This window comes from Coregonus clupeaformis, chromosome 26, assembly GCF_020615455.1.
Source record: "Coregonus clupeaformis isolate EN_2021a chromosome 26, ASM2061545v1, whole genome shotgun sequence".
Lineage (NCBI taxonomy): Eukaryota > Metazoa > Chordata > Actinopteri > Salmoniformes > Salmonidae > Coregonus > Coregonus clupeaformis.
In genome coordinates this window covers 22264708-22288353 of record NC_059217.1, presented here as the reverse complement: position 1 = coordinate 22288353, position 23646 = coordinate 22264708, and the positions used below count along the sequence as shown (strand labels likewise).

The window sequence follows — 23646 nt, the reverse complement described above, 5'->3', positions numbered from 1 at the left end:
TCATCTGACCATATGACATTCTCCCCAATCCTCTTCTGGATCATCCAAATGCACTCTAGCAAACTTCAGACGGGCCTGGACATGTACTGGCTTAAGCAGGGGACACGTCTGGCACTGCAGGATTTGAGTCCCTGGCAGCGTAGTGTGTTACTGATGGTAGGCTTTGTTACTTTGGTCCCAGCTCTCTGCAGGTCATTCACTAGGTCCCCCCGTGTGGTTCTGGGATTTTTGCTCACCGTTCTTGTGATAATTTTGACCCCACGGGGTGAGATCTTGCGTGGAGCCCCAGATCGAGGGAGATTATCAGTGGTCTTGTATGTCTTCCATTTCCTAATAATTGCTCCCACAGTTGATTTCTTCAAACCAAGCTGCTTACCTATTGCAGATTCAGTCTTCCCAGCCTGGTGCAGGTCTACAATTTTGTTTCTGGTGTCCTTTGACAGCTCTTTGGTCTTAGCCATAGTGGAGTTTGGAGTGTGACTGTTTGAGGTTGTGGACAGGTGTCTTTTATACTGATAACAAGTTTAAACAGGTGCCATTAATACAGATAACGAGTGGAGGACAGAGGAGCCTCTTAAAGAAGAAGTTACAGGTCTGTGAGAGCCAGAAATCTTGCTTGTTTATAGGTGACCAAATACTTATTTTCCACCATAATTTGCAAATAAATTCATTAAAAATCCTACAATGTGATTTTCTGGATTTTTTTTTCTAAATTTGTCTGTCATAGTTGACGTGTACCTATGATGAAAATTACAGGCCTCTCTCATCTTTTTAAGTGGGAGAACTTGTACAATTGGTGGCTGACTAAATACTTTTTTTCCCCACTGTATCTGCTCTTCCAATAATAATTCCCCATTATGTCAGCTAATGCTCCTGTGTCAGTGGACAAGGAACAGGTGAGGCAGGAACCTAGGAGGAGTAATGTCCCTCCCTGCTGCAAGGGAGAGGGCCCAGACCTTATACAGACCTCATACAGTACATGGGCAAATCTGAGGCCCATTTTCTCAACCAACTCACACAGTATTTAGTGCTTGTGAAAAAAGCCGTTGAGGTCTGGTGGTGCATTTGACATTCATAAAAATGTACGTTTGTCTTTGTCTCTGACTCTGTGGGTGTCATGAGCCCTCTCACTCCACCGGGTTACCACCTTAATTTGCTTCCACTCTGCTCACCTCCCTCTCTCTACTCAGCCTAACTAGCTCCACCTGTCCCTGCTCTGCTCGGCTCTAATTACTCTGCCAGCTGCGCTGCATTACCCACTAACCTCTCCCAGCATTTAAGGCCCTGTCTTTCAGCTCTCCGGTGTCAGATCGTCTGCAAAGCTCACACCCGGAACCTGTTTGCTCGCGCTCTGGCTCACCCTGGTTTTGTGACCCCGGACCTGCCTGTTTTTTGGATACTCTTCTGCCTCAGGAGATCCAGACCTGCTTCTGCCATTACGACTCCTGACTACTCTTCAATCCCGGTAACTCTGACCAGCCTTCTGCCTTGCTACTACGTATTTTGGATTTCCCCTTGAACTGTACTGCTGCCTGGTTTCATTCCGCCCCGTTGTGTCTGTGTTTCCTCCCCCCAGGACTTCTGGACCACTAACCACCGGCGTCATCGGACGATCGCTGCCACTGGGGGAGGCACAGACCCAGCACATCGGACGGGATAACCCCCTGGAGCCTTCACTCACTCCCTACATCCCTTTCCCTTTAAGTTTAAATAAACTTTCTGGTGTGACGCAATTGTGGTCCTCTTGTCGTCTGTCTGAACCGTGACAGTACGATCTGACCATCATGGACTCAGCGCACACTTCCCCCGACATGGAAACCGAAGAACCTGAGCAACCCACCGCCATGCTACGCCTGGAACACACTGAGAGAGAGCTAGGCCGCATGAGCGGCGACATCACCTCTCTGCTTCGAGGTCGGCCACCAACAGCATCAGCAGTTCCAGCAGCACCAGCAGCAGTCCCAGCAGCAGCAACAACAACTCGCCATGATCATTCAACTCCTCACCAACCTGACCCCAGCCAGTCTGCCCACCAGCCCTGCCCCCCGAGTTACCTGCCCCGGTCATTGCAGCCGCTGCTCGGAACCCAAGATTGGAAACCCCGAGCGGTTCAACGGCGATTCAACCCAGGTCCGGCCATTCCTGACTAGCTGCCGACTTCAGTTCTCCTTGCAGCCAAGGACCTTCGCCACGGAGGGGGCTAAAGTTGGGTATGCCATCACTCACCTGACGGGCCGAGCTCGACTCTGGGGAACAGCAGAGTTCGAACGTCAAACCCCCGCATGTGCAACCTTCGACCTGTTTGCTGAGGAGATGCTGAAGGTGTTTGACCTGGATTCCCCAACCGCAGAGGCGTCTCGTGAACTGTTCAGTATTCGACAAGGCAGACGTACAGTCGCAGACCATTCCATCGACTTCCGAACCCTGGCTAGACGAAGTTCTTGGAACACACCATCGTTGGTGGACGCGTTCTTCCATAGTTTGGCTGACTATATCAAGGACGAGTTGGTCTCCCATGAACTGCCTTCCACTCTTGATGAAGCCATCGCACTGACTGTCAGGATCGACAGTAGGATACAGACCCGTCGTCGTGGGAGGGGGCGCCAAGGTCCACCTACTACCGGCATTCGGAGAGATCCGACTGGGCTCCTGTCATCTACTGCCACTCACCCAGGTCAGCTTGATCAGTCTGAGCCTATGGAGATTGGGCGAGCCTCTCTCACTCCTGCAGAGCGCCAGCGACGCTTCACCTCAAACCTCTGCCTCTATTGTGGAGGTGATGGACATCGTGTGGTAACCTGCCCTTTAAAGGGCCGAAGCTCACCGGGCATAGGGGGAGTCCGGTTGAGTTCAATGACCATCCAGTCCTCCGACCGCAAACCCCTGCTGCAAGTTCACCTCCGCCTCCCTGACTCAACTCACACCCTGGCTGCTCTGGTGGATTCTGGCGCCGAAGCCAACATAATGGACATCAAGCTGGCACGCCAACTGGGACTGGAGAACCTCCGTTTGACACCTCCTATTCCTGCCCGGGCACTGGACGGACACTTACTCGGATCGGTCACTCATGTCACGGCCCCGGTCTCGATGGGTCTGTCCGGGAAACCATCAAGAAACTATCCAGTTTCACCTGCTCCCCTCTCCAGGCCAACCCTCATCCTGGGTTACCCATGGCTCCGCCGGCACAACCCTCAGCTCGACTGGGTGACCGGGTGATCAGGGAGTGGGGAGAGACTGCCACCGAACCTGCCTGCTTGCCGCCGCACTACCCCCTCGGCCAGTACCTACTAACTCCGCTCCTGACCCCTCCAAGGACCCTGTGTCGATTCTGCCAAGTCCCTGCATCGTTGCAGCTCTGACCTGGGCTGTTGAGGAACAGGTGCTGGAGGCTCTCCGTAACCAGCCAGGTCCCAGCACTTGCCCAGCTGACCGCCTTTTTGTCCCCGAAGACCTGAGGTCCCAGGTCGTTCAGTGGGGACATGACTCCCGCCTAGCTTGTCACCCTGGCTCCACCCGCACTTACAACCTGCTCGCCCAGAGGTTCTGGTGGCCCTCTCTGAGGAAGGATGTACGGGAATTCGTCCAAGCCTGCCCCATCTGCAACCAACACAAGTCGTTCTGCCAGCCCCCAGCCGGATTGCTGCAGCCCCTGCCTGTGCCCAGGAGTCCGCTGGTCCCTGCTGCGCCTTGTCCTCCTCCTCCACGGCTCGTCGATGGTGGTCTGGTTTACATCCGTCCGCCGCCTGCTTCGGTCCAGACGGAGGGGTAGGGGTCTCCAGTACCTCATTGACTGGGAGGGCTATGGACCTGAGGAAAGGACCTGGGTGCCAGCTAGTCGGATTGTGGATAGGACTCTCATCACCGCTTTCCACCAACGGCATCCGGATCAACCTGCAATCCGTAGGGGCCGCCCCAGAGGGGTCCCTAACCGTCCGGCCCGCTCGGCTTCCTGTCCTGTGCCTGATCCTGTCTCGGGACCTGTCCCATCTCCCGACCACGGCCCTCCGGCTTCCTCCGAGGATGAGGACGTTCACTCGGACCGTTCGGAGGAGTTCTAGCCCTCCTCCGGCTCCCCCTCTCCCGCCCGGCGTGGTGTTGCTCTTGGGACTTCTGGGGCCGTCCCTTGGGGGGTTCTGTCGTGAGCCCTCTCACTCCACCGGGTTACCACCTTAATTTGCTTCCACTCTGCTCACCTCCCTCTCTCTACTCAGCCTAACTAGCTCCACCTGTCCCTGCTCTGCTCGGCTCTAATTACTCTGCCAGCTGCGCTGCATTACCCACTAACCTCTCCCAGCATTTAAGGCCCTGTCTTTCAGCTCTCCGGTGTCAGATCGTCTGCAAAGCTCACACCCGGAACCTGTTTGCTCGCGCTTCTGGCTCACCCTGGTTTTGTGACCCCGGACCTGCCTGTTTTTTTGGATACTCTTCTGCCTCAGGAGATCCAGACCTGCTTCTGCCATTACGACTCCTGACTACTCTTCAATCCCGGTAACTCTGACCAGCCTTCTGCCTTGCTACTACGTATTTTGGATTTCCCTTGAACTGTACTGCTGCCTGGTTTCATTCCGCCCCGTTGTGTCTGTGTTTCCTCCCCCCAGGACTTCTGGACCACCAACCACCGGCGTCATCGGACGCATCGCTGCCACTGGGGGGAGGCACAGACCCAGCACATCGGACGGGATAACCCCTGGAGCCTTCACTCACTCCCTACATCCCTTTCCCTTTAAGTTTAAATAAACTTTCTGGTGTGACGCAATTGTGGTCCTCTTGTCGTCTGTCTGAACCGTGACAGTGGGAGAGCTATTTTGTTTCAAAATACAGTTTGTTGATGTCCACATCACCAACGAACTATCATGGTCCAAACACACCAAGACAGTCGTGAAGAGGGCACGACAAAGCCTATTTCCCCTCAGGAGACTGAAAAGATTTGGCATGGGTCCACAGATCCTCAAAAAGTTATACAGCTGCGCCATCGAGAGCATCCTGACTGGTTGCATCACCGCCTGGTATGGCAACTGCTTGGCCTCCGACCGCAAGGCACTACAGAGGGTAGTGCGTATGGCCCAGTACATCACTGGGGCCAAGCTTCCTGCCATCCAGGACCTCTATACCAGGCGGTGTCAGAGGAAGGCCCTCAAAATTGTCAAAGACTCCAGCCACCCTAGTCATAGACTGTTCTCTCTGCTACCGCACGACAAGCGGTACCGGAGCGCCAAGTCTAGGTCCAAAAGGCTTCTCAACAGCTTCTACCCCCAAGCTATAACATTTTACATTTTCGTCATTTAGCAGACGCTCTTATCCAGAGCGACTTACAAATTGGATATAAGACTCCTGAACAGCTAATCATGGCTACCTGGACTATTTGCACTGCCCCCCCACCCCCTTTTTACGCTACTGCTACTCTGTTAATTATTTATGCAGAGTCACTTTAACTCTACCCACATGTACATATTACCTCAACTACCTCAACTAGCCGTGTCACGATCGTCAGGGAGAGACCAATGCGCAGCGTGATGAACAAACATACTTTAATTAGTTAAAGTGTAAACAAGATACAAAACAAGAAACGACTCGTGAAGTCCACGGTGACAATGACCGAACACGGAACAAAAACCCACAAACACAAAGGGAAAACATACAGTTTAAATATGGCTCCCAATCAGAGACAACCAGCCAACAGCTGACACTCGTTGCCTCTGATTGGGAGTCACTCAGGCAAAACATAGAAATCAACAAACTAGAACCCCCAACATAGAAATAAACCACATAGAATGAACACACCCTGGCTCAACATATGGAGTCCCAGAACCAGGGTGTGACAGTACCCCCTAAGGCGCGGACTGCGACTGCGCCTCAAAAAAAGAGCAAAACAGGGGGAGGGCTGGGTGGGCATACCTCCTCGGCGGCGGTTCTGGCTCCGGCCTTGCCCACCACCCTCCAACAAACCCCCCATAGCGCCCCTGGTCCGGTCTGGCCCCGCTGGCTGGAGCTGGACTGGACGTAGCAGGAGCGGTTAGCTTCAGCTCCGTAGTGGAGCCGTTGACCGGTACCTGGTTAGGCACCGGTGACCCAGGCACGGGTTGTGCCGAACAGACGACGCGCACCCCTGGCTTGGTGCGTGAGGCAGGAACGGGCTGGACCAGGCTGACGACTCGCACCCCTGGCTTGGTGCGTGGAGCAGGGACAGGCCGGACTGGGCTGGCGACGCACACCGTAGGCTTGGTGCGTGGAGCAGGGACAGGCTGGACTGGGCTGGCGACGCACACCGTAGGCTTGGTGCGTGGAGCAGGGACAGGCCGAACCGGGCTGTGGAGACGGATAGGAGACCTGGAGTGAAGAGCGGCCACAACCCGTCCTGGCTGAATGCCTACCTTCACACACTCGGTGTGAGGCATCCGCACAGGACGCACAGGGCTGTGTACCCGTACCGGCATAACAGCACGTGACACTGGCGCAGGATATCCGGGACCGCGGAGAGGCATTGGAGACCACGAGCGTTGAGCCGGCACACTCCGTCCTGTCTGCATACCCACCTTCGCACGACACACGTGCGGGCGCTCGCACAGGACGTACAGGACTATGTCCGACCACTCGTGGCACAGAACGCCGCTCCGCATACCGCGGAACCTGCCCAGTCCCATGCTGCCATGCCTGAGCACGGGAAGTTGGTTCCGCTCTCCATCCAGGCCCCGCCAACCTGCCTTCTGGCCCCCCAAACCCGGTGGCCTCCTCTCCAAATCACCCTGTGGCAGCCTCCTGCTGCCCAGCCGCCCATGCCGTGTGCCCCCCCCTAAAAATTTTTTGGGGTTGCCTCTCGTCCTTCCGACGATGACACTGCTGACGCCGCTGCTCCTCTCTCGCCAGGGCCTTAATCCTTGCCCATGGCCCTTTGCCCCCGAGCATGTCCTCCCAGGACCACGACTTGCCTTCCTGGGCCATCGCCAGCCTCTCCATCTCCTTTCCCGGCGCTTCCTCCCATGTCCAGTCGGCCTGCTCCTGGACACGCTGCTTGGTCCTTGTATGGTGGGTTTTTCTGTCACGATCGTCAGGGAGAGACCAATGCGCAGCGTGATGAACAAACATACTTTAATTAGTTAAAGTGTAAACAAGATACAAAACAAGAAACGACTCGTGAAGTCCACGGTGACAATGACCGAACACGGAACAAAAACCCACAAACACAAAGGGAAAACATACAGTTTAAATATGGCTCCCAATCAGAGACAACCAGCCAACAGCTGACACTCGTTGCCTCTGATTGGGAGTCACTCAGGCAAAACATAGAAATCAACAAACTAGAACCCCCAACATAGAAATAAACCACATAGAATGAACACACCCTGGCTCAACATATGGAGTCCCAGAACCAGGGTGTGACAAGCCGGTGCCCCCGCACATTGACTCTGCACCGGTACCCCCCTGTATATAGCCTCCGTACTGTTATTTTATTTTACTTCTGCTCTTTTTTTCTCAACACTTTTTTATTGTTGTTGTTTTATTTTACTTTTTTTATAAAAAAATAAATGCATTGTTGGTTAAGGGCTGTAAGTAAGCATTTCACGGTAATGTCTACACCTGTTGTATTCGGCGCATGTGGCAAATAAAATTTGATTTGATTTGAAATTAAGGGTGAATTAACTTTTTCATCAAATGTAATTCATTAGTATTCTGTCAAAAACGCCACATTTAAAAATGTCTAAAGGAGCCCACATCATGCCTTCTGTGTAGCATGCTGGTGACAGTTGGCTAGCACTGCTTACCCAGCATATTAATACGTCTATTAAAATACCAAAAATAATACAAATACTGAACCCTTTCTTTCAAATGCCCATTTTCTATTTGTTCTTCAAACGCAATCATCTATTTTGAAATCAAAGCCATCAAATGATGTTCGCTATGCAAATTGCAGAGGGAGGTTGGGTGGTTCAGCTCTTCAGATCGCTTTTGTCTCTACTGGTGTTTTCTATTGTTCGGTGCAGAAAAACATCAGCAAAGGGCCTTTCATGATCTTCTGGATTGGCTTTGTTTTGTATTGCTGTCAACTGCAGCAGAGCAAGGTGCACAATGACAAAAATAAGTCTGTGAAAGAAAGTAAGCTTCAGTCTGTAACTCCACACACTAACTGGTGTTGTGTGCTCTTGGGTGTGATATTGGACTGGTACGGTAGTGCTATAATCGTGTAACTGACCATTATGGATGAAGACCATCATGAAAATAAAATAAAAGTCATAACGTATTTTTTTGTTTTTTGTTGTTACTTTTTTATGAGTCTGCAAACTTTACCCAAAAGCAGTCAAGTAAAAGTAAGCCTGATTCACATCTAACAGCCGATATAAAGAGAGACGAGAGGAGGCAAAACTATCCAGTATTAGAATTTTGTGTTGTGGAACAACAGTTGACTGAAGACAGCTGCAGCTGATGTGGTTGAGCCCGTAACATGGACTTTTACAACGTTGTGAAAATGTGTTACTCCTTGTTCCAGTATCATGAAATACATGCACCTAATGGCTTACCAAAAACAGGGCACAATATGTGACAGTCAGGAGCAACTTAATTGTATATCTTTTTTTTGTTGCTATTTGAACAATATTATGGTGACCGTGGTCATTTGACTAACAAATAACCGTCATCCAAAATACCGTCACAGCCCTAGGTGTGAAATCAAGACAGCTCAATTATTCTAACATGCAGTGGATGTTTAATAATAATAATAATAATATAATATGCCATTTAGCAGACGCTTTTATCCAAAGCGACTTACAGTCATGCGTGCATACATTTTTGGTGATAGAGTAAATGAGTGATGACCTCTCCTCATGAATAAGAACTCATGTCACACATAATTATAAGCAGGAAGCAGAGCCCTTGTTGAGGTCAGCTGTCAGGTAAATTAGTAATGATAGGACTATAACGAACATGTATTAAACATGAGCTGACAAGTGATGTTGCACGTTGGGTGGCATGTGTCTGCACATCTGTCAATCCATTTTAAATGTGGATGTGATATCTATCCTAGAGGGAATTTAATTTAATCCTGATGTTGTTAAATCAACCCTAACAACAAGGTCATTGGAATATATCTTCCAGCTTACTGATCACCAAGTGTCAAATCACCCTATTGCCCTGTGGATTTGCAATAAGATAAGAAATGCATCAAAGATTGGATTGTTAATTAAAATGTTTAATGTGCAGATGTCTGTCTTCTCCTGTGTTGTTCCATACACAGACTAATAAGAGACATCAACAATAGTGCCAGAATTATGACACAGCTATAATTTCTCTCTCTCCTTCTCCTTCACCCTCTACAGTGCCTTTCAAAAGTATTCATCCCCTTTGGCGTTTTTCCTATTTTGATGCATTACAACCTGTAATTTAAAATGATTTTTATTTGGATTTAATGTAATGGACATACACAAAATAGTCAAAATTGGTGAAGTGGAATTAAAAAAATTACTTGTTTAGAATGCGCTGCTTTCGTGTGTCCCATTTACAGCACGCAGCAGAGGGAAAGTGTACAGATACATACTACAGTCCTAGCTAGGCTACTAAAATGTTGCAGTCTGGCTTCGGTTTTAAAGCTTGTCAATGAATAACCAAAAAACAAAACCTGCAACAAAACACCATGCAAAGGAGAAACATGTAGGCCTTTTACAGAAACATCTGAGCCGTAGCCTAGGCTAGCTACTCAACTACAATACATTTTGAGTGCAACATACAGCAATGCTGCAGTCAACCACACCAGTGATCCATGCAGTGCAAAGAAATTAAAAACATGTTTTATGTTTAAACTATACAGTGCCTTGCAAAACTATTCATCCCCCTTGGCATTTTTCCTATTTTGTTGCATTACAACCTGTAATTTAAATTGATTTTTATTTGGATTTCATGTAATGGACATACACAAAACAGTCAAAATTGGTGAAGTGGAATGAAAAAAATAACTTGTTTCAAAAACTCCTACAAAATAAATAACGGAAAAGTGGTGCGTGCATATGTATTCACCCCCTTTGCTATGAAGCCCCTAAATAAGATCTGGTTTAACCAATTACCTTCAGAAGTCATACAATTAGTTAAATAAAGTCCACCTGTGTGTCACACGATCTGTCACATGATCTCAGTATATATACACCTGTTCTGAAAGACATTTACATTTACATTTACGTCATTTAGCAGACGCTCTTATCAAGAGCGACTTACAAATTGGTGCATTCACCTTATAGCCAGTGGGATAACCACTTTACAAATTTATTTATTTTATTTTATTATTAATTTTTTTTGGGGGGGGGGGGATTACTTTATCCTATCCCAGGTATTCCTTAAAGAGGTGGGGTTTCAAATGTCTCCGGAAGGTGGTGAGTGACTCCGCTGTCCTGGCGTCATGAGGGAGCTTGTTCCACCATTGGGGTGCCAGAGCAGCGAACAGTTTTGACTGGGCTGAGCGGGAACTATGCTTCCGCAGAGGAAGGGGAGCCAGCAGGCCAGAGGTGGATGAACGCAATGCCCTCGTTTGGGTGCAGGGACTGATCAGAGCCTGAAGGTACGGAGGTGCCGTTCCCCTCACAGCTCCATAGGCAAGCACCATGGTCTTGTAACAGATGCGAGCTTCAACTGGAAGCCAGTGGAGTGTGCGGAGGAGCGGGTTGACGTGAGAGAACTTGGAAAGGTTGAACACCAGATGATCTGCGGCATTCTGGATGAGTTGTAGGGGTTTAATGGCACAGGCAGGGAGCCCAGCCAACAGCGAGTTGCAGTAATCCAGACGGGAGATGACAAGTGCCTGGATTAGGACCTGTGCCGCTTCCTGTGTAAGGCAGGGTCGTACTCTCCGAATGTTGTAGAGCATGAACCTACAGGATCGGGTCACCGCCTTGATGTTAGCGGAGAACGACAGGGTGTTGTCCAGGGTCACGCCAAGGCTCTTCGCACTCTGGGAGGAGGACAAAACGGAGTTGTCAACGGTGATGGCGAGATCATGGAACGGGCAGTCCTTCCCCGGGAGGAAGAGCAGCTCCGTCTTGCCAAGGTTCAGCTTGAGGTGGTGATCCGTCATCCATACTGATATGTCTGCCAGACATGCAGAGATGCGATTTGCCACCTGGTTATCAGAAGGGGGAAAGGAGAAAATTAGTTGTGTATCGTCAGCGTAGCAATGATAGGAGAGGCCATGTGAGGATATGACAGAGCCAAGTGACTTGGTGTATAGCGAGAATAGGAGAGGGCCTAGAACTGAGCCCTGGGGGACACCAGTGGTGAGAGCACGTGGTGCGGAGACAGCTTCTCGCCACGCCACTTGGTAGGAGCGACCGGTCAGGTAGGATGCAATCCAAGAGTGAGCCGCGCCGGAGATGCCCAGCTCGGAGAGGGTGGAGAGGAGGATCTGATGGTTCACAGTATCAAAGGCAGCAGACAGGTCTAGAAGGACAAGAGCAGAGGAGAGAGAGTTAGCTTTAGCAGTGCGGAGAGCCTCCGTGATACAGAGAAGAGCAGTCTCAGTTGAATGACCAGTCTTGAAACCTGACTGGTTTGGATCAAGAAGGTCATTCTGAGAGAGATAGCAAGAGAGTTGTCTAAAGACGGCACGCTCAATAGTTTTGGAAAGAAAAGAAAGAAGGGATACTGGTCTGTAGTTGTTGACATCAGAGGGATCGAGTGTTGGTTTTTTTGCAACTCTCGCTCTCTTGAAGACGGAAGGGACATAGCCAGCGGTCAAGGATGAGTTGATCAGCGAGGTGAGGTAGGGGAGAAGGTCACCGGAGATGGTCTGGAGAAGAGAGGAGGGGATAGGGTCAAGCGGGCAGGTTGTTGGGCGGCCTGCAGTCACAAGTCGCAAGATTTTATCTGGAGAGAGAGGGAGAAAGAAGTCAAAGCATAGGGTAGGGCAGTGTGAGCAGGACCAGCAGTGTCATTTGACTTAACAAACGAGGATCGGATGTCGACAACCTTCTTTTCAAAGTGGTTGGACGAAGTCATCCACAGAGAGGGAGGAGGGGGGGATTCAGCAGGGAGGAGAATGTGGCAAAGAGCTTCCTAGGGTTAGAGGCAGATGCTTGGAATTTAGAGTGGTAGAAAGTGGCCTTAGCAGCAGAAACAGATGAAGAAAATGTAGAGAGGAGGGAGTGAAAGGATGCCAGGTCCGCAGGGAGTCTAGATTTCTTCCATTTCCGCTCATCTGCCCGGAGCTCTGTTCTGTGAGCTCGCAATGAGTCATCAAGCCACGGAGCTGGAGGGGAGGACCGAGCTGGCCGGGAGGATAGGGGACATAGAGAGTCAAAGGATGCAGAAAGGGAGGAGAGGAGGGTTGAGGAGGCAGAATCAGGAGATTGGAGGGAGAAGGATTGAGCATAGGGAAGAGATGATAGGATGGAAGAGGAGAGAGTAGCGGGAGAGAGAGAGCGAAGGTTGTGGCGGCGCATTACCATCTGTGTAGGGGCAGAGTGAGTAGTGTTGGAGGAGAGCGAGAGAGAAAAGGATACAAAGTAGTGGTCGGAGACATGGAGGGGAGTTACAGTGAGATTAGTAGAAGAACAACATCTAGTAAAGATGAGGTCAAGCGTATTGCCTGCCTTGTGAGTAGGGGGGGGGACGGTGAGAGGGTGAGGTCAAAAGAGGAGAGGAGTGGAAAGAAGGAGGCAGAGAGAAATGAGTCAAATGTAGACGTAGGGAGGTTGAAATCCCCCAGAACTGTGAGGGGTGAGCCATCCTCAGGAAAGGAACTTATCAAGGCGTCAAGCTCATTGATGAACTCTCCAAGGGAACCTGGAGGGTGATAGATGACAAGGATATGAAGCTTAAATGGGCTAGTGACTGTGACAGCATGGAATTCAAATGAGGAGATAGACAGATGGGTTAGGGGAAAAATTGAGAATGTCCACTTGGGAGAGATAAGGATTCCTGTGCCACCACCCCGCTGACCAGATGCTCTCGGGGTATGCGAGATCACATGGTCAGACGAGGAGAGAGCAGTAGGAGTAGCAGTGTTTTCAGTGGTAATCCATGTTTCCGTCAGCGCCAAGAAGTCGAGGGACTGGAGGGTAGCATAGGCTGGGATGAACTCTGCCTTGTTGGCAGCAGAACGGCAGTTCCAGAGGCTGCCTGAGACCTGGAACTCCAGGTGGGTGGTGCGTGCAGGGACCCCCAGGTTAGAGAGGCAGCAGCCACGCGGTGTGAGGCGTTTGTGTAGCCTGTGCGGAGAGGAGAGAACAGGGATAGGCAGAGGCGTAGTTGACAGGCTGCAGCAAATGGCTACAATAATGCAGAGGAGATCGGAATGAAATGAACTAAACATCTGGGAAAGGAAAGACCCCAGAGTCTGCAACACCACCAAGCAAGCGGCACCATGAAGACCAAGGAGCTCTCCAAACAGGTCAGGGACAAAGTTGTGGAGAAGTACAGGTCAGGGTTGGGTTATAAAAAAATATCAGAAACTTTGAACATCCCACGGAGCACCATTCTTAAAAAATGGAAAGAATATGGCACCACAACAAACCTGCCAAGAGAGGGCCTGCCACCAAAACTCACGGACCAGGCAAGGAGGACATTAATCAGAGAGGCAACAAAGACACCAAAGATAACCTTGAAGGAGCTGCAAAGCTCCACAGCAGAGATTGGAGTATCTGTCCATAGGACCACTTTAAGCCGTACACTCCACAGAGCTGGGCTTTACAGAAGAGTGGCCAGAAAAAAACCATTGCTTAAAGAAAGAAATAAGCAAACACGTTTGGTGTTCGCCAAAAGGCATGTGGGAGATTCCACAAACATATGTAAGAAGGTACTCTGGTCAGATGAGACTAAAATTGAGCTTTTTGGCCATCAAGGAAAACGCTATGTCTGGCGCAAACCCAACACCTCTCATCACCCCGAGAACACCATCCCCACAGTGAAGCATGGTGGTGGCAGCGTCATGCTGTGGGGATGTTTTTCATTGGCAGGGACTGGGTAACTGGTCAGAATTGAGGGAATGATGGATGGCGCTAAATACAGGGAAATTGTTGAGGGAAACCTGTTTCAGTCTTCCACAGATTTGAGACTGGGATGGAGGTTCACCTTCCAGCAGGACAATGACCCTAAAGCATACTGCTAAAGCAACACTCAAGTGGTTTAAGGGGAAACATTTAAATGACTTGGAATGGCCTAGTCAAAACCCAGACCTCAATCCAATTGAGAATCTGTTGTATGACTTAAATATTGCTGTACACCAGCGGAACCCATCCAACTTGAAGGAGCTGGAGCAGTTTTGCCTTGAAGAATGGGCAAAAATCCCAGTGGCTAGATGTGCCAAGCTTATAGAGACATACCCCAAGAGACTTGCAGCTGTAATTGCTGCAAAAGGTGGCTCGACAAAGTATTGACTTTGGGGGGGTGAATAGTTATGCACGCTCAAGTTTTCTGTTTTTTTGTCTTACTTCTTGTTTGTTTCAATATAAAACATATTTTGCATCTTCAAAGTGTTAGGCATGTTGTGTAAAGCAAATGATACAAACCCCCCCAAAAAATCAATTTTAATTCCAGGTTGTAAGGCAACAAAATAGGAAAAATGCCAGGGGGGGGTGAATACTTTCACAAGCCACTGTATCTCTCACTCTCTCTGAAGTCAAAATAAGTACACTCCTGAGGTCATAAACTCAAAACAAAGTGTTTAAGGCTCTAACAGGGATCTAAAATGGCCACTCAGGAAGATTCACAAGGTACGTAACAGCTTTATGGCATTGTTTCCTGGGTTTAAAAGGGAAATAAGGGCTGCAACTTTGATGCACATATTAAAATAATGAGGCTGTGAATCAGGATGGAAAGAACTGGGTGGCAAAGTGAGTCTATGTTCACACCCGCAGGGAGCTGTCTCTATCCTTACAAGACATGCAGGCTGAAAATCACATGTTCAGCATTGTCCACTAAAACAACAATGACACATCATTTAATTCCTGTTCATCTACATTATTAGACATCTGAACACATATAGGAAAGACTGAACAACAAATTGGCCCTCCACTGCACTAGCACCTGGATACACTCTCACCCCGATGGGAACAAAAAATGCACTGGAGTGATCCATACATAGCCGTTCGAAGATGTTTGGGGGTGGGGGTGCTGCAAATGTTTCTCGGACAGGAGTGGGGGGGTTGCAGGATTTTTTTGTTGTTGCCCGCGATACAGATGGATATATCGGTCTGCGAATACAGGACTAGTAAAGGCCCAGTTCACTACTTTTCTGTAAAAAAACATTAGCACAAAAAATATTCATTTGCTCAAGGAGAACATATGACTTGGTCTACACCAGACTTTGCATCACTAGTTGCTGAACCCTTTCTCTTCCCCACTAGGCTGGCCCTGCTGCCCAGATTGACAGCCAGTCTAACTCTGCTGCTCACTCCAGTATCGAGGACAGGGGGAAAGGAGGGCAGAGAAAACGAGGGCTGTTGCTTTCTCTTTTTTTCAGTATTCCTGCTTCTTAAAAATCAATACCTAATTACCTGAAAATGCTTTTTTTCAGTGTACCTCAGCGTCAAATGCAGAGACTAAGGGGAGGGGGAGGAGGGGGAGGAGGGGGAGGAGGGGGAGGAGGAGGGGGAGGAGGGGGGCAAGGTCATTACCAACTTCCTCACTCTATCACCTTCCTACACACTTTTTTCCTCTCTCGTTCAAAACTTTTCCTCCCTCTGTTTCTACCGCAAACTTGCTGTCCCTTGTTTTTCTCCCATCACTAAGAGAGGGGAAAAGGGCATGCTGAACAGAGAACAACACAGATAGAATATAACAGAACAGAACAGGGCCTGAACATCCCTGAAAAGTAGCTAATAAAATTCTGCTGTATAATGTTCTCTGGGTGGATCATAGTTTCTAGCATTTGTTTTCTGAGTTTTATGGAACTTGCAGTCACATGGACTTTCACAGAGCAATCCATCATGTAACCTCTGACCTTTGTGGACCAAGACTAGCATGACATTAGAGATGAGGCACCCCTGTCTTGAAGGGTGCCTATAGGGAAAGGACAGAAATAGGATGTTGTGAAACACCAATGTATTTAGGCCTCCCTGGTCCACGATTATAAAGGCCAAAGGAAAGAGAGAGCGAGAGAGAGAGAGAGAGAGAGAAAGAGAAAGAGAGAGAGAGAGAGAGAGAGAGAGAGAGAGAGAGAGAGAGAGAGAGAGAGAGACAGAGACAGAGACAGAGACAGAGACAGAGACAGAGACAGAGACAGAGACAGAGACAGAGACAGAGACAGAGACAAAGAGACACAAGCCCAACAACTCTTACCTACCCTACCTACCTACATAATTCGCTCCTGCCTTTTCTTCCTCCTCCTTTGGTATAACACTCTCCTATGTTGTCCCTTTGTAAACATGTATATTGACTACTATTCAATGTAATAATAGAATGTTTAAAAAACACAAAGCAAAGCCCGTAATCATAGACATTCAAACACAATATCAAAACAAAAACCAATTAGTATTTTAGCCGGGGGGCTGTGAGGCACACAGAGAGCTCTGTTCGCCTTCACAAGGAGCTGCTGCTGCTGCCGCTGCTGAAGACTTTAATTACCAGGATAATGAATGAATGACACAGAGAGAGAGAGAGAGAGAGAGAGAGAGAGAGAGAGAGAGAGAGAGAGAGAGAGAGAGAGAGAGAGAGAGAGAGAGAGAGAGAGAGAGAGAGAGAGAGAGAGGGGAAACAGGCCCTGGAGCAGGTCCACGCAGACATAACAATGATTATTTGTACGGACATAAGGCCCCTGTACCCTTATGCTAACCCTGCCTTTACAAAGCCAACCAGGCTCAGGGGCCTCTCTCATTAGCCTGTGTCCGGGAGGAAGGGAGGGGCCCCCAATGCCACCCCAGCACCGCCACCACAGCCAGTAACACTCACACAGTAACTTACACAATCCACAACCCTCACTAACTCACTATCTCTCTCCCTCTTTCATTCTCTCCTCTCTGTCTCTTTTCCAACAGCCTTGACACCACATCCTCTCCATCTTCTCAGGGGCAAAGGTTAGAGTTTTTCAGAGGGAGTCAAGATAAGGCTAGGCCTGGGCGTTAGGGTTTTAAGTAGAGGCAGCATTATCAGGCTAGGGGATATTGTCAATTTATTGAAGGCTTGGTAATAATTAATGTCTTACACGCAAGCTCATTCAAACGGGAACATGTGAGAAAAGGGGGAAATTAATAGAATACAAACGGACAGTTAGTGGGAGAAATATGCAGATACAGTGAAAGGGAAAAGGAGGGAGAGTGAGGAGAGCAAAAGATGAAAAGAGAAATGAAGAAAGACGACAAGGAAAATACTAATTAAAACACACTGCAGATTAGATCAGAGCACTTGATTGTTTGGGTTTTTGCTATCATCTAAATTCAGAAGACATGTTGAAATATTCACACAATTAACTGTGGATAATAAAAGAAGGACAGACAAAGAGAGGGAGAAGAGAATTGAAGATCCAATGGTATGGTAGGGAGAGAATGAAGCGAAGCAGAGAGCAGCACACCGACTACCTGTCAGACCGTCACCGTTGTAAGGTTGTGAGAGTTATGCTCTGGACTAATCATCACTATAAAGTTGTTTCCTATAAACAGAGGCTTGTTTAATTACTTAATCAACCAGTTCATTAGGCAGCAATTTGCCTGCAACAGGCACCACTTTTAATTAGGGCACAGAGAGGATGGGTTAGAGGAAGTCCTGCTGAAGGAATGGCCTGATTGGCCACACCATACCCAATGCTCAGCAAGGCCAAATAAAGCTTGGGCCAGCTCATTGACAAGGCCAGGGCAATTCACTGAGTTACTGATAGGCATTGTTTATGGATAGACTGTCAAAGCAAGCTGTGGATATTTATTGACAATAACTGCTTAAACATGGGTCAACTCATTCATGGGGCCTGGCCACTAATAGGCGAGCTAAGCAGCCCTCTATTGGAGCCGGCCCATGGATTAGTCAGGTTATTGTCATGGCCTGGCAAATGGTGAGGGGCCTCACTATATGACCAGTCAACCCTAGTCCACATACTGAGTACATGTTTAATAGGTTACTCTTTTAGCCTTTCCAAAAACCTGCCGTGAAATATTGTATCTAATCATCACTAACAAGATATTGGTCAAATCAAAGATTGGTGTAAGAGCGTCTGCTAAATTACTAAAATGTAAATGTTTATCTCAGTGCATTGATCTATAAGAAACCTCAGAAAACCAGAAACAAGGGCATTCGATTTGTGGCCAATGGACTGTCATTGGGTGCACCACTGATGCATGTTGGCAGCCTAGTCTCATAGGCTAGGCGTAACATAGTATATGTAAATACGAAAAACTCTAATTAGTATGATATGTTACATTTGGGATGGTTACATAAGACAAAAGGTTACTTAAGGCAAAAACAAAAGTAGAGTGGTTGGTCAGGGTGGATGTAAGTAAGTAGCCTTGCACGAGCCAGAATGGCTCATAGGAACAGGAGCCTATCTCCTGTTTCTGTAGCGTGAGGCAGCTTGATGTACAAGTACCATGTCGTTTCTACTGTAGCATACAGTATGTATGTATGTAGCATAATGTATGCTACAGTCGTTTCTACTGTAGCATACAGTATGTATGTATGTAGCATAATGTATTTACAGTTTTATTCACGTTTTCAAGTACTGGTGACAAATAATGCATTATCGCATAGATTGTAATGGACACCTATGATGTGTGTAAAATACTTTTTTGGTATTTTGTTGTACTGATTATAATGAGCTAATGCTAAGCTATTTGCCAGCTATGTGTGGCGTCATGTTTGTTGACATTGTACAATGCATTCTGGGTGTCACGTAAACGTCTGTCAGACCAAAGATGTTATAATGAGGTGAAGGAATGGTTCACTCATCTTTCGGGTAAACTTCCGGAAGTGAATGAAGGGAAGTGAATGATCGTAGACGACACACCCCCTTCAACATGCATACTGCAAACAGACCAAACTCATCTTGTCTCCTCTTATTATCTTTGGTTGATGCGAAAAAACTAACATTGTGGTGCGCACAAACTACCCATCGTCGGATTACTTTTGATTTCTAGAAAGTGTTTTACTCAATTATTTTGATCAATGTTGAGCTCAACCGTGATGGGATGAATTATAAATGGTAATTGCTATTAGCTAATTCATATTGTGGTTTCTGTCAGCCGAGAGTTATCTAAATATGACCACTTGTGTTACGTCCATTATTTCCTCAGTTAGCGCTAGGACTTATGTAGCCTACATTTTTCGATTTGGATGATTGTGCATGCTGTCGCTACTTCTGTGAATGTCTGAACATTGCATCCAAAAATAAACTGGTCACATTCAGGACATCATTTTGTAAGGAATGTGTTTGTGCAAAATATTTATTTGAAAAAAACAACAACGTGGCTAGCTCTAATGCTGACTGTTGCATCAATTGAAACTGGACGTTCTAAATAAGCGTTCTAATCAAACCAGTTTGATCGTACGCTGCAGGGACCACTGTAGAATGATCACACCCATTTGTTGGTACGTGTGAAAAGGTTAATGCTAGCGCTAGCCACCTAGCTAACGTTAGCCACAACAACATTTAGCAAATTCTGAACATATTGTACAAATTGCAATTCGTAACATATTGTACGAAATGCAATTCTCAACATATCATACGAATTGTAATTTGTAACATATCATAAAAAAATGATGATGGACATCCACAAATTAATACATACTATACTGAAGAATAACATATCATTCTAATTGGAGTGTGCTATATTTAGTTTATTATGTTATGTCTACCCCTGAGTCCAGGTTGACATTTGCTATGATATTCACCACATCCATTGCTGTGGATGCTTCACTGAGTACGTCTAGGGAGATCAATAAACCTCGTGAGGCCAGCTGGCCTGTGGATTCTTCCCGAGTAGCCTACTCAAAAACATCCATAGAGACAAAATCCCCCTTTTTTTTTTTTTTTTGAGAGAGAATCTTGAACATGAGAGGAACAAACCCCGCAAACATGAAGAAAACGTATTTCATAATACAGTCTGTCGAACAGACAGCAGTTAGGAGAGGACCTTCTCTACAGCTAGCTTCTTGACAGGCACAGCTCCACATCAAAATGTGATTCAGTGAAGTCATAATTTATGGAGGTTTAGGGGGATATGGTCAAATAAATCAGTCAGTCAAGGCCTGTCACCTGATATCTAAAACATGACCTGAATGAAATATTCCATGGCGCACTGACTGACTGTATAGCCTACACCAGGCTGCCGGGACTGGGTGTTGCACGCTTCCCTCATCTCCACTAGTCTATATTTCGGGGAGGTAATGACATATCAAATAATATTCGTCTAAATAATTGGTGCACTAGGCCTACATATAGTTGCATTAACATTTAATTGCCCCGCGGCATTTAATGATTGGTCATTAATTGAACACAATTAACCTATAAAGCAAAGATGATACATAATATATATATATATCAATAATAAATGGCTTCAATGCTCATCTTGTAGTCTAATGATTGAAGGTATGATTGAAGGGAATGTGTGACAGGTAGGTTAAACCCACCCTCGACCCTGGGTACCTCTGCCTGCCCTGCATCCATCAGAGGCGCCACGGAACCAGCTCAGAAGTTCTCCCATCTAAGATCCTAATAGCTTTCCATACCTTTAGAAAATAATACATCCACGTGCTTACAATAACAATGTTTATGTACCACATTGCGTTCAAACGCGCTCACACATAGCAATACAATATCATAACTAAAAAGAGGGAAACTCCTATAATTTACCTTCCACTGCGTAAACCGTAGCAATCACGCATAAAATCGCAAACAAATCCACTGGCATGGCAAAGGTGGTCTGCCTTTCCTCTCCCTTTTAAAAAGGTGTAAACACAAGTCCTTCAGTTGCCACAGAATAGTATTCCACCAGTGCTTATTTTGAGTCACATTTCAAACCGTACTGTACGCAGTGTATGAAAACCTAATACTTGGAGGCTTGAGGCACGAAAGGAATAAGTGAAGCGGGATGCGAGAAAGACCTTGGGCCCACTCCCCTCCACACCACTTCTCACACCCCTTTAACACCTCGTGGCCAATCACGGAAAGAAGATAGCGGATCTCAAACCAATCACAACGGAGAACCAGCTCAGAGTCCTACTAACATTTTCAAACTACTGAAAAGCCCCCTGCGTTGCCGTGCGCTCATAGTGCAGGGAAAGAGCAACGACTAGTGGTCCAGAGAAAGTACTGCATGCACAGTTTCACCTGATAGGTGTTTTTAATCAGATTCATTTCAGTGATAAATGGTCTATGGAGATAATGTGATTGCATTTGACCCTTTATTTCTCATCCTAAGCAGTCCATGGTGTTTATGGCTATGCATAGTCACGAGAGCTATTTCCATAGCCCATCGTGAGATACGAAATTGTCACCTGTAATATCTCTATTTGATGAGAATAAAACCCATCACATGCAGGACAGCGACCAAATTAAACATGTATATCTTCCTTCCTTTACGATAGACCAACTAGTTGATTAAGTAGGCTCGTAGATTTATGAATGGTTTATGCTCTGCAGGAGACTATGGCAGATTTAAGAGTATTTTCCAACAACTGGGTCCATTACCGTCATCATGGCTCTGCATATTAATTTTGAACTTGTACATTGAAGCGAGAAACTGTTAACCTATGAAATGGTTTGGATTTACGTGTGCAGTAGTGCAGTAGTTATAATATGAGATATTATGACCCTGCAGTTGGATCACAGGGGAAAGACCACTTCACCACCCAATCAATCACTTTTAGCCTTCTTCACATGAGGAAGAGAATAATGTTTGTGTTTGTGTGTGTGTGTGCGTGCGTGCGTACGCATAAGTCACACACTACAGAACATTAAGAATGCTGGTTTATCTAAATGTGTGTTGCTTTATTAAGTGGTAATCAATTATTCTTTGTGTTTGCAACATGAGTATACATTAATTACAGGCCATAAGCCAACTATAAGAGTATAAATAATTATTTTCTACCACTGATGTCCTCTACACCTTTCCCTTTCGCTATACAAACACCTTGAAAGTGGGTTGCCAGCATGAATATTAATTGTGCTGCAGTTCACTGTACTTGCTGCTATGTTCTAGAATCAAATTGAATTAATATGATAAGTATTTAGCTAAATGTAGAACATTTCACATGTTGTAATAGTAATTTGGGTAATAAAAACAAATAGTGTCTAAATGCATATAGTGTTGCATTTAATGTAATATGTATTCATAATTTCATAGTCAATTGTGGCTCCTACTACCCTTCCAAGAGCCTGAGACTCAGCAGCCCAGGCAGACAGACAGACCACACAATAATGTAGGCAGGGTGTGCCAAGAGCCAGTGCTCTGCCCCCTCACATCCCACTGTGTGGCACTGAAGAGCTGTACTACTGGCACAAGGTAGCAAAACTCTCCCCCGCTCCCATCCACACACAAACACACGTATAGTGTGTGCTGCTACATTAGTTCACCCATTTGTCTTCATTAGCACACCTCACACATGCTCCCATTACATTTCTCCCTTAATTGGCAGATCTGCGGCTATTACACGTACATTTATATATTTGCTGGCTGCCCACCCCCATTCCTATTTCCTCCCCCAGCCTGACTCCCCTCCCCCTTCCCTGCCTCCCCATTATGAGGTGCCTGCTCTAACAGATGGCATACTCGCAGCTCCTCCTCCCCTCCCCAGGGACACTGACGGACACAGGGCCTGCTGACGGAGCCTTATAAGCTCTTATCAATACAGCAGCTCCACTCAACTGCTCAACTTTCAATTACAGCCCTGTGCTGACTTTGTGGAGCTGGCTGACCTGCCACACAGACATCTTTAGATGGCAGCAACCAGATAGTGTTGAAAAACATTTCTGCGCCCAGTCCTTCACACAGCTGCACATAAACACACAGAGATGCACCCACTGCGCACACACACAAATACACATACACACAATTGATATAGCTATCAGCTCAAGGTAGCTAACCAGTGGTACAGAAGGCCCAGAAACAGAAGCCATGTATGAAACAGATGCATGAGATAGGTCAGCGCTTGAATACTATACCACAGTTATACAACTCCACAACACTATCACTGAACCTTTCAGAGGTCCTCTCCTACTACCCTTCCTCTTTAGAACCCTCCAACATTCCTTCACCACAATCTCCTCACACAACTTCCCCTTTTTACACAGGACCCCATGTAAATAGGATGTGTGTGTGTGTGTGTGTGTGTGTGTGTGTGTGTGTGTGTGTGTGTGTGTGTGTGTGTGTGTGTGTTTGTGGATGCGTGCGTGCGTAAGTCACACACTACAGAACATTATGAATGCTGGTGTATGTACATTTTTGTTACTATATTAAGTGGTAATCAATTATTCTTTGTGTTTGTAACATGAGTATACATTAATTACAGGTAATAAGCCAACTATAAGAGTAAAAATCATTATTTCTACCACTGGGCATTATGCAGATAAATATTATTTCATTCATTTATTTATTCAGCTCAAAATCTCCCCGTTGCTTGATCAGATCGTCAAAGTCACTTTCAGTATGCACAAAGAAGTCTTGAATATGCTCAAGGTCCAATGAAAGAGTCCAATGACCTCGGACTCACAGGGCTTGTGTTGAACTCTGTGTGTGACGTTCGTGTAGGGTT

General features: G+C 46.9%; 1 protein-coding gene across 1 annotated transcript in view; it reads right to left on the bottom strand.

Moving 5' to 3' along the window:
• The window catches only part of LOC121540266 (ephrin type-B receptor 1), a 244071-nt gene extending 220709 nt beyond the window's left edge, over positions 1-23362 (bottom strand). The window contains exon 1 of the mRNA XM_041849016.2: positions 20747-23362. Coding sequence (XP_041704950.2) covers positions 20747-20804 — 58 coding nt within the window. The 5' untranslated portion in view covers positions 20805-23362. The remainder of the gene's footprint in view (positions 1-20746) is intronic.
• Between the last annotated feature and the right edge of the window lie 284 nt (positions 23363-23646).